The sequence below is a fragment of the Lonchura striata genome, chromosome 2, assembly GCF_046129695.1.
Source record: "Lonchura striata isolate bLonStr1 chromosome 2, bLonStr1.mat, whole genome shotgun sequence".
Classification (NCBI taxonomy): Eukaryota; Metazoa; Chordata; class Aves; order Passeriformes; family Estrildidae; genus Lonchura; species Lonchura striata.
In genome coordinates this window covers 92,567,269-92,581,980 of record NC_134604.1, presented here as the reverse complement: position 1 = coordinate 92,581,980, position 14,712 = coordinate 92,567,269, and the positions used below count along the sequence as shown (strand labels likewise).

General features: G+C 37.8%; 1 protein-coding gene across 5 annotated transcripts in view; it reads left to right on the top strand.

The window, feature by feature from the left end:
- ARHGEF7 (Rho guanine nucleotide exchange factor 7) overlaps positions 1 to 14,712 on the top strand; it is a 115,875-nt gene that overhangs the window by 49,993 nt on the left and 51,170 nt on the right. For 4 of the 5 annotated variants that reach the window (XR_013339522.1, XM_021545597.2, XM_021545598.2 and 1 more), the window contains exons 5-6: positions 1,155 to 1,356; positions 10,177 to 10,265. Coding sequence is in view for 4 of the 5 variants with exons in the window: in XM_021545597.2 (XP_021401272.1) it covers positions 1,155 to 1,356; positions 10,177 to 10,265 (291 nt within the window). In the remaining variant the exon portion in view is untranslated. The other variant, XM_021545602.3, reaches the window with a different exon arrangement.

Here is a 14,712-nt window from a genome sequence, read left to right as displayed (position 1 = left end):
TGCTGGGGTTATGAATTAAGCTGACATGTAAGATCCTAGTGACAACACGCAGTCTTTTCATCACTTCAGTTATGCAGGCAATATGTAGGTGAAATTCTTCTGCCTGGATAGCTGACTAGTAGTGCTTACACAGGCATTTTCTCACTAGGCTATGTTTTTAGCTGTACTGATATTGATTCTTGGTTATGATAGAGACAAACATGATTTGTAGTGCTATTCTCTCAGTTCCAGTGTGATGTTTTTAAAGTTGTCAAGGTATTGCACTTTTTTTAGCATAAAAGTTTGCCCAGACTCTCATGAGATGCTTGCATGGGGCAGATACCCAAAATTGGCATCTAGAGACAAATGCTGAATTTGAAAATCATTCTTTTGAAAGACTTGTTAGTTACTTGTAAGATCATTCAGATGTTAGGACAGAATGATAATCTGCCTTCGCATACATGGTAGGGGATGAGCATACATGCACAGTGTATATGGACAGCTGCAAGTCTGACTGCTGCAGGCTTCCAGCTTTGCTAACCTTCAGAAAAATAATTTGGAAGTACTTATTCAAGGTAAGTTGCATAACTGTTTCATAGGTTTTGTGAAAGAACACTCCTTCATTGGCAGGCCGTGGAGACTTGTACCTTCAGCTGTGGAAGCCACCAACCTGATCTGTTGCAGGAAAAAAGAAAAGCTTTTGAGCTGCAAAACCTTGATATATCCAAAATTAAATTAAACCAAACTCAGTTTCTCCCTCCTTGCAGCACAGAGAATTTTAGGAAAAAACTCTAATATGAAGCCTTTGTATCTTTGTTGTCAAAGGCAGTTTCAATTTATGCTAGTTATAGAAAATGTATGTTTTCTTTTTTTTTTTTTTTTTTTTTTTTTTTTTTTTTTGTGAGAGCAATAATTCTTATTTTAGCTGTTAACCCCTTCTGATTTGGAGGGGCTGTAATAAGTAAAATATATACTCCCATGGCTGATGGAAATCTGTAGATTAAAAATGACAGAAATACTGGAAATGCTAAATCGCTCCTTATAAAGGCTTTTGAGTAAAAATGTGTGGAGACTGTTGTGTGTGGAGGAAACTATTTCTGTTTTATGGACATTTCTATTTTGCTCATTGTTCAAGTCTCTAATGATCATTTTATTCTTTGTTTTCTCTTACCTAGGACATGACAGATAACGGCAACCATCAGTTGGTGGTGAGAGCCAAATTTAATTTTCAACAGACAAATGAAGATGAACTGTCTTTTTCAAAAGGTGATATTATTCATGTTACAAGAGTGGAAGAAGGAGGCTGGTGGGAAGGAACCTTGAATGGAAAAACAGGGTGGTTTCCAAGTAACTATGTACGAGAAATCAAATCAAACGGTGAGTTTTGAAGGGGAGAGCATATTTGCAGCAATTCTTTCTTTGGGTAGAGGTTGATGGTTGTTTGATTTATTAAAACTTTTAATAGGTTTTGTTTAAGCTTGATTTTATTTACTGAACGTCATTCACAGCAGTGAATAATGCTTGGGAACTTGCACTTCCCCACCCCAGTTCACTGTATGGGATGGCTTCTGAATTAGCAGTAAGCATGCAGAAAACTCCCCATTCTGTTTTCTTGGCTCACTTCCTTGGTCTGAATTCCTAGAATATGGGATTTTGATTCAGATACTGACAGACTTTGAATTGGTGCTTTTGGTTTAAATAGTGAGAGATTTCCTTAAAAAAAAAAAAAAAAAAAAGACACCACCAGAAAAAAAAGCCACCCAAACCTAAAAAAAATTTACTCAGTACATCCCATTACTTAGAAGTAAACAGCTGCAGGAAGGAAACCCAATTCTATCAAGATCTACTTTTGAAAGTGAATGTATTTGTGATTTTTCTTTTTCTTTCTTGTTCATGTGCCTTCAGCTTTTCTTCATACAGGCTTCATCCTTCTGTTGAGGTTTTATTTTGAACTTTATGCAAAGTGCCTTCTGTAAATGTCTTCTGAATATCAGAAGTAACATTCCTTTTTAATCCACTAGGACATTGCTGTGGGTGACATAATTTCTCTGTCTCCTTTATTTCCTTTTTTTACCCCATGTCTTTCCTTGTCTTGGCTTATTTTCAGAGGTTAGGGATAAGCCTGGTAGGATAAAATTACCCACGGTATCTGGAAGGCTTTACCACCGTTTCCTTTGTGACAGCTCCAGTGAAAACACACATCTTTGGGGCTGTGCTGAAGTCTTGGGCATGGCTTTTTTTTTTTTTTTTTATTCTCCCCCATTATGAAGCAGCTGTTCAGATGCCTGATTGCAGTGAGGTTGTGGTAGCAAAAGTCCATTGTAAAACTTACTTTTTCTCCTTTGGTTGCATCCTCTTATTTTCTTCCTTGATTTACTAGCTCTAGTCTGTTGTTGCTAGTCTGAGATCTGCAGCTTCATTGCCCTTTTCAACCAGCTTCTCCCAGACATAGTCACAATGTAAGACTTGGCTTTTAATGTTCTTTAGAGATCTCTCAGATGCAGCTTATTCTGAGAAACCATTCTTGAAGCCTGTTTTTGGTTTGTAGTGTTTTAGCATCAGCTATGATGATCCTCTTGTCTCATTGCTATTCATTTAAATCATTGCTGCAGAGATTTTGTTTGGATTTCATCAGTTTTGACCTCTTCTGACTCCTGGAATCTGGGTAGATAATTAAGCTCCAGAACAGAAATGCTTTAACAGTGAACATGCAAGAACCAGAAGCTGTCACTAGCTGGAATTAAGTGGTTCTTGTTTTAGTAAGAACACTTGGGTGAAGTAACCCTTCTAAGTAGGGACAACCTGTAGTGCCAAGGTTAGTACCCAGTGCAGTCTGATACTTGTGACTCCTTGCAACCCTGTCTGATCCCTGGGGCTGGCATGTTTTTTACTTTCACTTCTTGCCCTCAGGAGAATTTTCTCCCAAGTCCTTTTCCTTCCACTTTATAGGTGTATTCTCTCTGCTACAACAGTTAATCCCTTCTGGCTTCTGCAAGACTTCTTGCATTCTTGGACTGCTATCTCATATGCTCAGTTTCCTCTGTGGAAGTTTCTTTTGCTTGTGCCCATGCTTTTCTCTGCTCAGGAAGCTTAGTTCATTGAGTATTACAAAGTTGAAATGACTGAGTGGTAGCTCACTAGCTTTCTGTTTTCCTTCTCCATTTTAAAATTACTGTGTTTGTCTTTTTCCAGTGCTTTATGGAACTTCACTTGTGCTCTCTGGTTTCAGATATGGATATAGCTAGTTCTCTTATTATCAAATCAGCCCAATAGCTATTGTGTAATTTATCAAAATAGTAATTTTAACCTGCTTTTATGCATTTGTAGGTATATGCTTGAGTTGCCTGAAGTTGACTTCTTTATGAGGAGGATGGAGGGTGGTAGAAGGAAGCATGATACCAAGAGCTTCTTAGTGTGTTAGTAACTGTGGAGTTGCAGATTAGCTTTACCCTTCATGTATGTATATATGCTGTAGCCTACTTTGTTACTACTGCCCTTATGGCCATTGTAGTTGTATTTTAAATGGTGACGTGACTTCTCCTGCTTACTTTTGCTTCTTTTTGTGTGTTTGTGGTCAGTGTATATGGTTGTGATATTTGTTCCATGTCAGTTTGCATTCACTTTTTCTGTTCTTTCTTTGACGTGCCAGTGACTTTTAAAGAAATTATCATTTCCGTGAGCCTATTCTGCTCATGTTGTTACTAGTGGGACTTCTTTTTTTGTCTGCATTTTTAAGTTTACTGAATTCTTCTTACTTGAAGTCCATTGTTGTAATTTTGCTGCACTGTTTCTTTTATTTTATTGCTTGTTTCCATGAAACTTGTTATGAGCATTTCTAGTCTCAACTAAATTTTGCTTTATGGATATTGTTGAAGATCCTACAGAGAGGGCTTTTCTGGAATTCTCCTCCCTTCTGTATCCAAAAACATTGGCACTGTGTCCTGCTGGACTTTCTTTGTTCTGTTGTCCTTGTTGAAACAAGGATGTAATGCTGTTTGATACAAAGCTCTGAAGTTGTTTGAATAGGTAGATGTTCCTGAGAAGCTTCATCTAGGTCATATGTAATTTCTGTTGCCTTCCTGTGTCCCTACTCTTTTAAGTTTGTCTTCATTAGGAGAGTTGGCATTTCTTGAGCTGATAATCTTACACTGTCCATTTTTCTTTACTTCCTAGTAACTATATTACACCTTACATCAGGATTTTCCTAATTCAGGAGTATTTTAAGTGCCTTTATGCCTTAATCATGAAGTTGGAATATAGAAGTGTTCTTTTTTCCCCTTAGGTATTTTAAAAGTGGTTAGGAGAACTTGCAGCCTTGCTAGCTCAAATTCAAAATGTGTTACAATAGATGGATTTTAAAAAAGATCCAGATAGGATTGTTGAAATATATGCTCTTGATTAAGGTCTCTCTGAAAAAATGTTCATTCTGGACATCTCATTTGTTTTCAATGAACTCTGTAAAATGGTCTGGCATTGGCAGTATGACACTACGCTTCTTTCTTCTCTGAAAATACTGTAAATACTTAGAAATTCTGTATAGGATGATGCATTCTATGGAGAGCTCCCAGGACATGACTAAATAAGCTCCTGGCTTTCACTAAATAAAATCCCCTCAGTCTGCTGTAACCTAACTTCTGCAAATTGAGTAGAAGAAGAAATGAGTAAAGTTATTTGTGCATGTGTGTTTTTGTTTTAATTCTCACAAACTTCATAGGCATTAGATGTTTGGATAAATGGATTTTTGTTCTAATTTTAAATCCTCTAGTGTAAAAAATGGTAGATATGTAATCTTAGCTTTTATGGTGGCTCTGAAGTTATATATCTAAGGAAGGGAAGAAAGAGATGTGTGGCACTGGAGCTGCCTTTACCCACATTGATTTATTCAACTGTTTAGAAGAAAAGTAAGCTGCATTACATAAATTACACCAGCAGAGATTATTACATGATAAGGTATCTCACAGTGGTTGTGCCATGGCTGTCACTTGTTTGTTTAGCTGTGCCCGAGTGATTAGAGTTAGCACACAATGCTAATGAGGTGAGCTACAACTGGTTGTAGGACACATACTGAGATTGTTGAGCAAGGCACAGCATTTCATTTTCTTAGGCTGGACAATGACTATTTTGGGGTAAAATAAATTTGGTTGAGATGGAAGACAGGGTTTGTTTTGGTTTTGAGGGTGTATTTTTTCTGTCCCCCTCCTTGACCCAAGGAGAAAAAGAGGATTTGTTTAAAGTTGTGATAGTTATGATCAAATATGTTAAAAAAAAAAGAAAAAAGGTACTGTTTTCTATTCAGGTACATGCCTACACTGTGAACTTCAAAACAAAGGTCCATTTCTCTCTCCCCCCTGTGCCTGTGTTTTCATTTCCAATTTCAAACCCTCTAACCTCTTATGTTTTTAAATGTTTTTTGATCCCTAGTCAGGAAGTACTTTGAAATGCAAGGATTTTGGTTTTATTCTGCTCTACTATTACATGTGACAGAGGGTAAAAATTTATGTGTAAACTTGTTAAGATACTCGACAGTGTGGCCTTATTGAGGTTGTTTTTGCTTACATAAAATAGAACAGGAAGAGGTGAAGGTGTAGGTGGAGTCTTGTCTCTTACAGTCTCACAGGGTACTTAAAGAGATTTGGAGACCTAGTTTTGAGGGCTCTCTTGCAATAAAAAGAAGGGTGGTTAGCCAGAATGGGATGCACCTGCTTAGCTACTGTCAGATGTTAATCAGATTTTAAGAAACCCACATGGTTCATTACTGAGTTGTATCCAAGCATAATCCCTTTAAATGGAATGAGATTACACAGAAAGGGAATACAGCTTTGTGCAAACTACATTTGATATGTCACAAACTTTATTCTAATTTTTGCAGAAATTAATGTATCATTACTGCCCAAGCTTCTGTTGTGCCTTCTTGACAGTTATTAGTATCAGGCCCAGTGCAAATTAGTGATAATGTTTCTTTAAGTTGGATGTTGAAAACAAAATCAGTGTAGGGAAAAGGTCACAATATAGTGGAGGAGTAGAGTGTCAGCTGCTTCCATCCTGTGGTGTGTGAGGGAAGGAGAAGTTACACTTTTGGCTTTGGAAAAAAAAGCAAAGAAAAAAAACCTAAAACCCCATAAAGAATGTTTGTTTTTCTCCCCCCCAGCCACGTACACTCAGAGGAATATTGTTTCTTTTTGTCAAGTGTAACTCTACAGACATCAATAAAATAGAGGTTGGGGCCAGTGAATGCTATTGGGGCAGAAGTGTTGTTGGTGTCTGTGTTGCAGAGTGGAGCACTGCAGCAGTGCCTGAGCCCTCTTGAGAACTGGGAATGGGTTTAGGTCTATCCTCCTGATGCTGGGCTTGGAATGATTAGTCTAGGAAGATGGAGCTTGTTTGTAGCACTTTGCTAATAGGGACCACACAGTTTTCGGTGTTCTTGTTGACACATCTTTCCTCCCCTAATGCAGGATGAAATAACCCAAATTGGATCTTTTTATCTAAGTTATGCAGCACAGCACAGTAATTGCTGTGTGTTCTTGTGGCAGTATGGTCAAAGTGCTTTAGTAAAGTATGTTCTGATGGGAGTAAATACTCTGTGGAGTAGCACAGAGTGTTGCATGAAAATATGGCATAAACTGAAGACATGACAGAAGAGAATGTGGGAATGTTGGGTAATTTGAAGGTATGTAAGTTAAAATAGAAAGAAACAAAGTATTGGGAAGGATTGAGTAAATTGTCTTTTTACAGCCAATAAATGGACATTTGTAAAGAATAAGATAACTTCATTTTAGGGAGTTTGTGGCATCTTATACCACTTAGGGAAATGTTATAAAAGCAGTTGCTTCCACTGAGGATAATTATTTGCTGGAAAAGTAATGCTAAAAAGCCTGTGCTGCTCTCATTCGCCACCCAAAGATGATCTGTGCAGTGAAGTCCATCTGGTTTATCACTAGACAATGCATTGTCAAGTGTGGCTGAGGGCAGTTGAATGCGATGCTTTGATCACAAGAGAGATGGGCAGTGGGAACTTAGCTCTTGGTTTCAGCCACCAGCAGGATGCCACCTCTTCCCGTACTTGGGCAGATGCCTGCCAGCTTTGGATTTGATCATATGCTGAGCCATTTTCACTGTGCTTTCAGTGTTAATGTAAGAGATGCACATAGTGACTGGAGAAAATTAGGGAGATGCAAAAATCCTCTGTGTGGGAAAACCTGGTGTCTGGCTCAGGTCACTCTCTTCCAGGGCTTTGAGAAATAAAGCTTCTGCGGAGTGGGCAAGGTGCCAGGGTTTTGCTGATGTTTCAAAACCCTGTGGACTTCATAAAGATGTAGTTGCTGAATAGGGGTGGTGCCTTCTTAAAATGTTTAATGACATGTGCTCTGTTTGCAAAAGACTCTAATGTTACATTACCAAGGATAATAAATTACACTTAATTTAGCATAAACAAAGAAAGTGATTTCTTATGTTCAAGATCAGCATTTTCTTCTCTGTAATGCATTGTGCAATAAGCTAATTGCAACAAGACTGTTTCTTATTCCTCCTCATGAAGCAAGGCACTGCTTGGAGGCAGAATACCAGACATGATAGACAGATGGAATTTGCTAATTTGCTGTGTCTGATTCTGTGTTTCTGCAATAGAAATGGCCTTTACATTTTAAAAGCTAAATGTTGATTATGACTGTTCAGGCAAAATTATATGAATGTGTAATTCTTTTTTTTCTGTCCTGTCTTTAAATCTGAATTTGGACATGTGTCTCTGATGGATAACTGAATCAGCTCAACAGCTGGTAATATAAATGACTCTATATGTTTCAGCAAAAAAGTCTCCCACTTTCTTCAGCAGCTTAAGGGAAGAGAGGTATTTTTGCACCCTTTAAGATAACAAAGATAACAAATCAGTATTCCATGATCAGCTAGTTTAACAATGGTCAGCCATCTGTATTATGATAAATTCAGTGACAAGTATTTACCTTTATCCTTAAATAACTCTTGTTCCTCCTTTCAAGACACCTGTATTATGATAAATTCTGACAAGTATTTACTTTTATCCTTAAATAAGTCTGGTGTCTCCTTTCATGCTTTTTGGCACATGATGAATAAACCTTTAGGTATTTAGTGAACCTGAAAGTCACTATAAATTGTAGATAAGTCCAAGAGTTTCCACAAAGAATGAAAACAAATTACCAAGTTTGTGGGAATGACATCATTTTCGTAATTCAGTACAAAGAAAAGAATTTTAATTGTCCCATATAGAGAAGCATTATAGATGAATATAGAAATGAGTAGCCGTACAAATGAGGTGATTTTAGGTCTTTTCACACTGAGTGTTTGATGGCAAATCTGCTTGAGTTTACAGATTTGTTCTAAGGGGGTGGGAGGAGCCCTGTCATTTGGAATTACTTGGTTGTATAGCAGAGCACATATGTATTGCAGGGCTGGTGGCTGAGAGCATCAGTGTTCCCAGCTGGATAACTGCTGGGTCTAACAGTTTTTGTGCTGTGTGTCAGCTTAGATCTGACGTGTTGGGTAGGCAGGGGATATTAACCAAAAGGGTCTTACTGTCATCTCTGAACATGGTAAGGAGAATATTTTTTTTTTTTTCTTTGCTCATGTTTGGCAGTTTTAAGACTATATTTTATTTTTAGATTAGCTTCTTTGAGGGAAGTTGCACTGCAATGCAGAGCAAATCCCCTTAAAGATACTTACATTTGTGCGCTTATGGGGCCTGAGCTGCTCTTCATGGGCTGTTGGCTAAAGCCTCTGGCCTGCCAGGCTGCCCTGGTACTGGAGATGAAAGGGTGATCTGCACCTGGAGCCAGCTTGCTTGAGATGGCATCATCCATGGGCTGCAGCTGGGAGCCTGAAGAAGCCCTGAATTGCTCAGGAGAGGCTGGTACCTCAGGGGGTGTTCTGCTTATGATGGTCAGTCTCTGGTCAGCCCTGCTGCCCCTTAGCTTGGCTGACTGGGCTTCTCCTGGAGAGGTGTTTGAGACTTGCATAATTTATTCTTAGCCTTAGGTATCTGGTAAACTAGAGTTAAATTATTAATATATCTTTATTAAATTATGTTTGAAACAGGAGCTAGCTTTTAAAATAAAAGCAGAGGCTTCAGTAGGTACGTTTTGGTCATGCTTCTGTGGTTTTGTTTGGGGCAGTTCAGTTGACAATTTGCTGTTTTATAGCTTGGATACAAATTACTCAAATGCTTATTTGACATTTGCATATTAGAGAAGCCTGATTATTTAAAAAACATACAGAAATAGACAAACCAAAGCACCAAAATGTTGGGATAAACAGTCTCACAAGCATTCTCAGTTGGTTGAGTGCACAGTGAAGTGTGAGAGATCAAAAACAGATGCTGTAAATCTTACTTGCTGTTTCTGCAGCATGTTGCTTTTCATTTTCTCTCACCTCATGTTTGCTCCTCTGTAATTGACTCAGAGGAGTGTAGTGGTGGGAGGGAAGGCTTTAGGAGTGTATTTTCTCTGCCTCTCTGTTCTGGGCCAGCACTTGGGCAACTCTCAGGACTGTTGTTTTGATCTTGCAGATTAATGTTGCCCTTCTTAGAACAGCATGCATTACTGAGGGATAGATTCCCTATGGGTTATAGGAAGGATTTATTTTTATGAAGAACCCTGTTCTCAAGTGCATAAGCATTTTTATTCTATACTTCATTAATAGCAAAAGATAATTTATTTTGAAAGATGATTTTCTGGGCATAAGGTAAGTCACTTCACTAGTATAGTGTTTTGAATCTATATTTTGAGACTGAGTGTTCAGCTTTTGATTGGTCACTTGCTTTCACAGAGTTCATTAAATCAATATTGAATCTTAATGCTACTTTTGTTTGAAAGTGAATATATGGTTTAGAAATGCCTCTTACTGATTTTTTTTTCTTGTTTGTTTTTTTTAATTGCAGTCTATGACATCTTGTTTTTAAAAAATAAATTTTGAAATGTAAATTTTATTAACTGACTTTCTGGTTCCAGGAAAAAGAATGGCAGTTTTTCTGGTTGTCTTCAATGAGGCTGTTCATTCATTTTGAACATACTGATTATTTACCAGAAATTTCAAGTACAATTATGTATGCTTCTCAGTGAAGCACCATTATCACTGTATCCTGATAAATATTTTAAAGCAGTTTGTTTGACCTCTAGCGTTGAGCTGTGAAATTGCACCCCATTGACCCTAAAATATCTTTTATTTCAGAAAAACCAGTCTCCCCCAAATCAGGTACATTGAAGAGTCCACCTAAAGGCTTTGATACGTCTGCAATTAACAAAAGTTATTACAATGTGGTGAGTGATCATTTTTTTTTTCCATGTGAGCTGTTATATATGGTAGAATGTCATTTAACTAAATGCTCTTATCTGCAAAAAAACTCCCACAGTTTTGCAGGAAGTACCAAAATTAGATAGGGGTATTGGTTGATTCTCATATAAACAATATCATTATTAGTTTAATAGAATATCACATATGTGGGTTCTTAAACATTGTACAAAAATTACAGTCTAAAGTAAGTGAATGATTGGCATTTATGTAATATTATGCTGGTGTTTTGCTAGTTGTTAATTTCCCTTTTTTCTCCCATCCCCTGCATGTGACATTAATATTCCTCAATCTCCATGAATTACTGAAATTCTGCTGTGTTAAACTCATTAAGTATACTTTTGTCCTTTTTGTTCAATAGGAGACTGTTTCAAAATGTTCAATTTGCTTCCTTTGTATTGATGTTTGTAAATCAACTCTGTTGTTAACTTAAGGAACCTCTCCCTTATACTGGTGGATAGATTTCACAGCAAGGCAGTACAGGCAGAGTGAGCTTTTAGCACACCCCCAGGAATTCTTAACCTAGTACTCAGACCTCTCTTTAGTAGATGCATGTAAGCAACATACCCAACTCCATCTTTAAGCATGTTGTAACCCTGTTGAGGATAATTTATTTATTGAGTAGATACATTGGCAAGCAAAAAAGCATCTTACTGTTTTTGTTAAGCACTGCTCCCTGCTGGTGTAAAACCAAACCACAACCTTTCTATCCCTCTTCTTCCAAGCAGCTGTCATGGGTTTTCATTTTATATGTCAGTTTTTAAGAAGGATCATAAAGCATAATTTTCTATTTTTGTCTTGTGTGGTTGTGTCATAAATAGCACCTAGAGGAGCAGAGGTGTTTTGCCTGTAGTCCCTAATTGAAAGCTGTGAAGCAATCTCCTGCTCCTCCATCTGGTTCTGTTCCTGCCTCTGTCAGTAGCTGCAATTCTGTGGTGGAGGGAGGACTGCAGGTCTTTGGCTGCTGCATCCCACAACTGCTGGTCACAATGGAAAGTATCCGTGCAGGCACACCCTTCCCTCAAACTGCAGGAAGTAAAGATCTTGCTGTGGTGTATCCAGTGACAAAATAGTGGCTTGATTACATTCATTTTTGTTTTCACTGTATCTCTTTAGAGTGGTTTTTCTTTTTAAGCTATTGTAGTGTGTGGATGCAAATTTGAGAGATGAAAGTGTACTTAAGTGAAAATAAGAGAAAGCAAATGTTGAATTTGTTCAGGCAGCTAAGTTATACCATACAATTTTGAAATATCACCTTTGGTTTGTGTGTTTTTGATAATTGTTCCCTGGATAGCCTTTTCTAATCGTGGATGCTCAAGCTACTGTACCTTGGGAAGTACATCTGTGGCTGGCTTTTCTAGTAGTTTAATTAAAGTAGTTTAATTAAAAAACAAACAAAACCCCAAAAAACCCCAAACCCTAGTAACCATGATATACCTACTCTTAAGATTAGTTTATTTTGTATCTTGCTCAGGTGCAACTTTCTTGGTACAATTAAAGTGATGTAATGAGATGCCAACTGTTTATGACTGACAGTCACTTAATAACTGTCAATTACATCATAGGGGGTGAAAATGACCAGTTCATAATAATATACAAATATGTTGTAAATTACAGCACTGACCCTAGGGTGCTGGTCTTAGGCTGTCTGCAATTAATTGAATAATTGTAATTTTCACATTTTTCCACAGTGTGGCAAATACCCCTGCTTTTTTTTTTAAGTCACCATTTTATTCTTCTGGTTTAGAAAATGAGAGGCTGTGCTGTACCTTGCCCATTGTTTCAGAGAAGTAAGACTCTACTGCTGTGTCTGAAACGTAAATTAGACATGTTGACATGTTTAGATTTTCTTGAAATACATTTTGTGCTTCCGAAGGTGAAATAACTATAGAATATTTTCAGTTATTATGAAATTTGTATGATTTTTACATGTTTTTCATGTAGATAAAGACAAACAGCAAACCCATTCACTGAAGTAAACTTCTGAGTTGAGTTTTTGTTCTGTCTTAATACCTAAGCTGCAGACATGGGACTTCCCTGTGCTGATAATAAAATCCATCTGTACTGATAATAAAATCGAGAAAAAAGCAGATCTCTAAAAAAACTTTTGGCAACTGGTAGCTGAAAGGATGTAGCTTGAGTGAAGCTACATTTACTCAAATTTTGAAATCTGTGTTTAAGGCTCTCTTGGCCACTAAGCTTGAGTTGAGACTGCTCCTCTGGGACTATATACTATTTTTGGGTTGTGGCTGTCCCCACATGCGTGTGTGCTGAGACTCTGTAGTCCTCACAGTTATTTATTGCTGTTTACCCTAGGGAGGGTTTTGTGCAGGCAGCACCTGAGGATACATTTGTTGGACTGAGGACAAAATCAAAGGGCTGTTCAGAAAGCGATAGGAGAGGCTCCATTTCTGGGAGGAGGACTGGGATAGGCTAGGGGAAAATACCTAATGTAAAGAGGAGACTGCTTTCACCACTTTCCTCTGCTCTTCAACCCCTTGTAAGCATGTTCTTTATTTCTGTGAATTCACAGCTCTGTCTGGAGTTTGTAAGACAAATCACATGCCTTCTAGTCTTAGTGTGGTTAATTACTGCTCCTTGCACTACATGTTGCTGAGAAGACAGATATTGGTTATGTATGTACATTGGCTTGGCTCAGAAATTCAGATTAGTAGAGAATGCTGAGATTTTGTCCTCCAGAAAATGGTACAAGTCTATAGTAGTATGTAACACGAACCAGACTTGTGATGGAGCATTTTTCATATAGAAATACTTTAGTAGCCTTACTGAAGAAGTGGATGCATTGTTGCATGTTATTCCCTGAAGACAGAGCAGGTGATACTGAGTTTTATTTTTGCCTCAGATCCCTTGAGAGGTTATAACTTTGTATCCAGAATAAAATCAGGTTCTCTCCATTTAGAGTTGCTTCAAGATTAGGTAGCTGTTCTAAAAGCAGGTGAAGAAATGGGCAAATTTCTTTATGAGTATTGCTATGAGTATTTGGATGACCTTGTTTTCTTTTAAGTGTTTGAGAAGTAGTAGAAAGTAAACACTCCTTCTTGAGATCACACTTTTAAAGTTGGATACAAGTTTTTGAGGCCCCTCAAGATACTTGTGCAGTGCCCCTCTTAAGGGCCTGTTTTAAGGAGTTCAGCAAATTCTCTTGATCTAGGAAAATTACATACTGATCACAATTTTGCTCAACTATGTGATATTTTGGTTAAGTGCCATACTACTGTGATAAAATGTCAGTGTGCTACAGGATCATGTCCAAGCGTATCTCTGAAGTCTGCCTTTTCTCCCACTGATTTGGAAGGCAGTCATCTTCGTGTAGGCAATTTTAAATCAGTTTTTTGGGTGGTAGGGAGAAGGCTAAGGTTTTGTGTGACAGAATTGTTAACCATGCTTGAATTCTGTATGCCATGTGATTGAGAGAGCTGGTGCTGTATGAGCTCAGCTGTCTGTGCCTGCCATTCATCAGTGCTACGGGCTGCACAGGCTGCCGCCTCAATGCTGCTCTTTCGGTGCTCGGGTGGATCTGTGCAAATGTTGTGGTGCAGTTGTGGAAACAAGGTCTTGGAGGTCTCATGGGGTCTTGCAGCAGCCAGAATGTGCAGAAAGCAGGAAAGGGAAGAAAGGTGATTATTAGATCATGCGGACGAGATGTGGATGTGAGGAATGTAAGGGATTTCTGGTTTCAAAATACGGAGTTGCAGTGATGACTGCTTGTCGCTTCAAAGCACAATCTAATAATCCTCATAGCTTCACAGTGAGGTAGGTAAATCAAGCTGGAAGAATGCAAGATATCACAGAAATCATGTTTTAGAGCTATGTAAACAAGCTTATTCTTTAAAAAATATAGCAAAAGTAAAAAAAAAATGTTGTATGCAGTGAAAACTGTACTTGTTAAAAAGGAAGGGTAATAGATTTAATATGTTCTGGGCACTGTTAAAACTGTGTATATCTCAAGTATTGTGTAACATTGTGAATTACTAGAATAAAAAGATGTGTAAGCGCGTCTGATACTCTGCACAGGTTTTGTAGCATAGTTTTATTTAGTGGCATTGATTTTCCTTTTTCCACTAATTGTCAGGTTACTAATTCTAGTTTTTAAGCTTTCTTGTTATTACCTCCCCCTGCCCTCTAATCCCATGTTCTCCATATGGCAAAGAAAATCCTCAAAGAAAAATCCAAACCAGCAAAAGGAAAATAATAAAGTGTGTACAACATGAAACTAGTTTTATTTCAAGCTTTTCAGACAGCTGTTTATCACACAATGCAAGTAGTCTTTGAGGAAATAGGATAGTGGTGCAGTCTTTCAAGATCTTTAGCAAATTTGTTGATTTTTATCTTTCAGTGTCTTCTAATACTGTTTGGATCTTCATCAGGACACTGTGGTTTTGTCCCTGGCTTTCA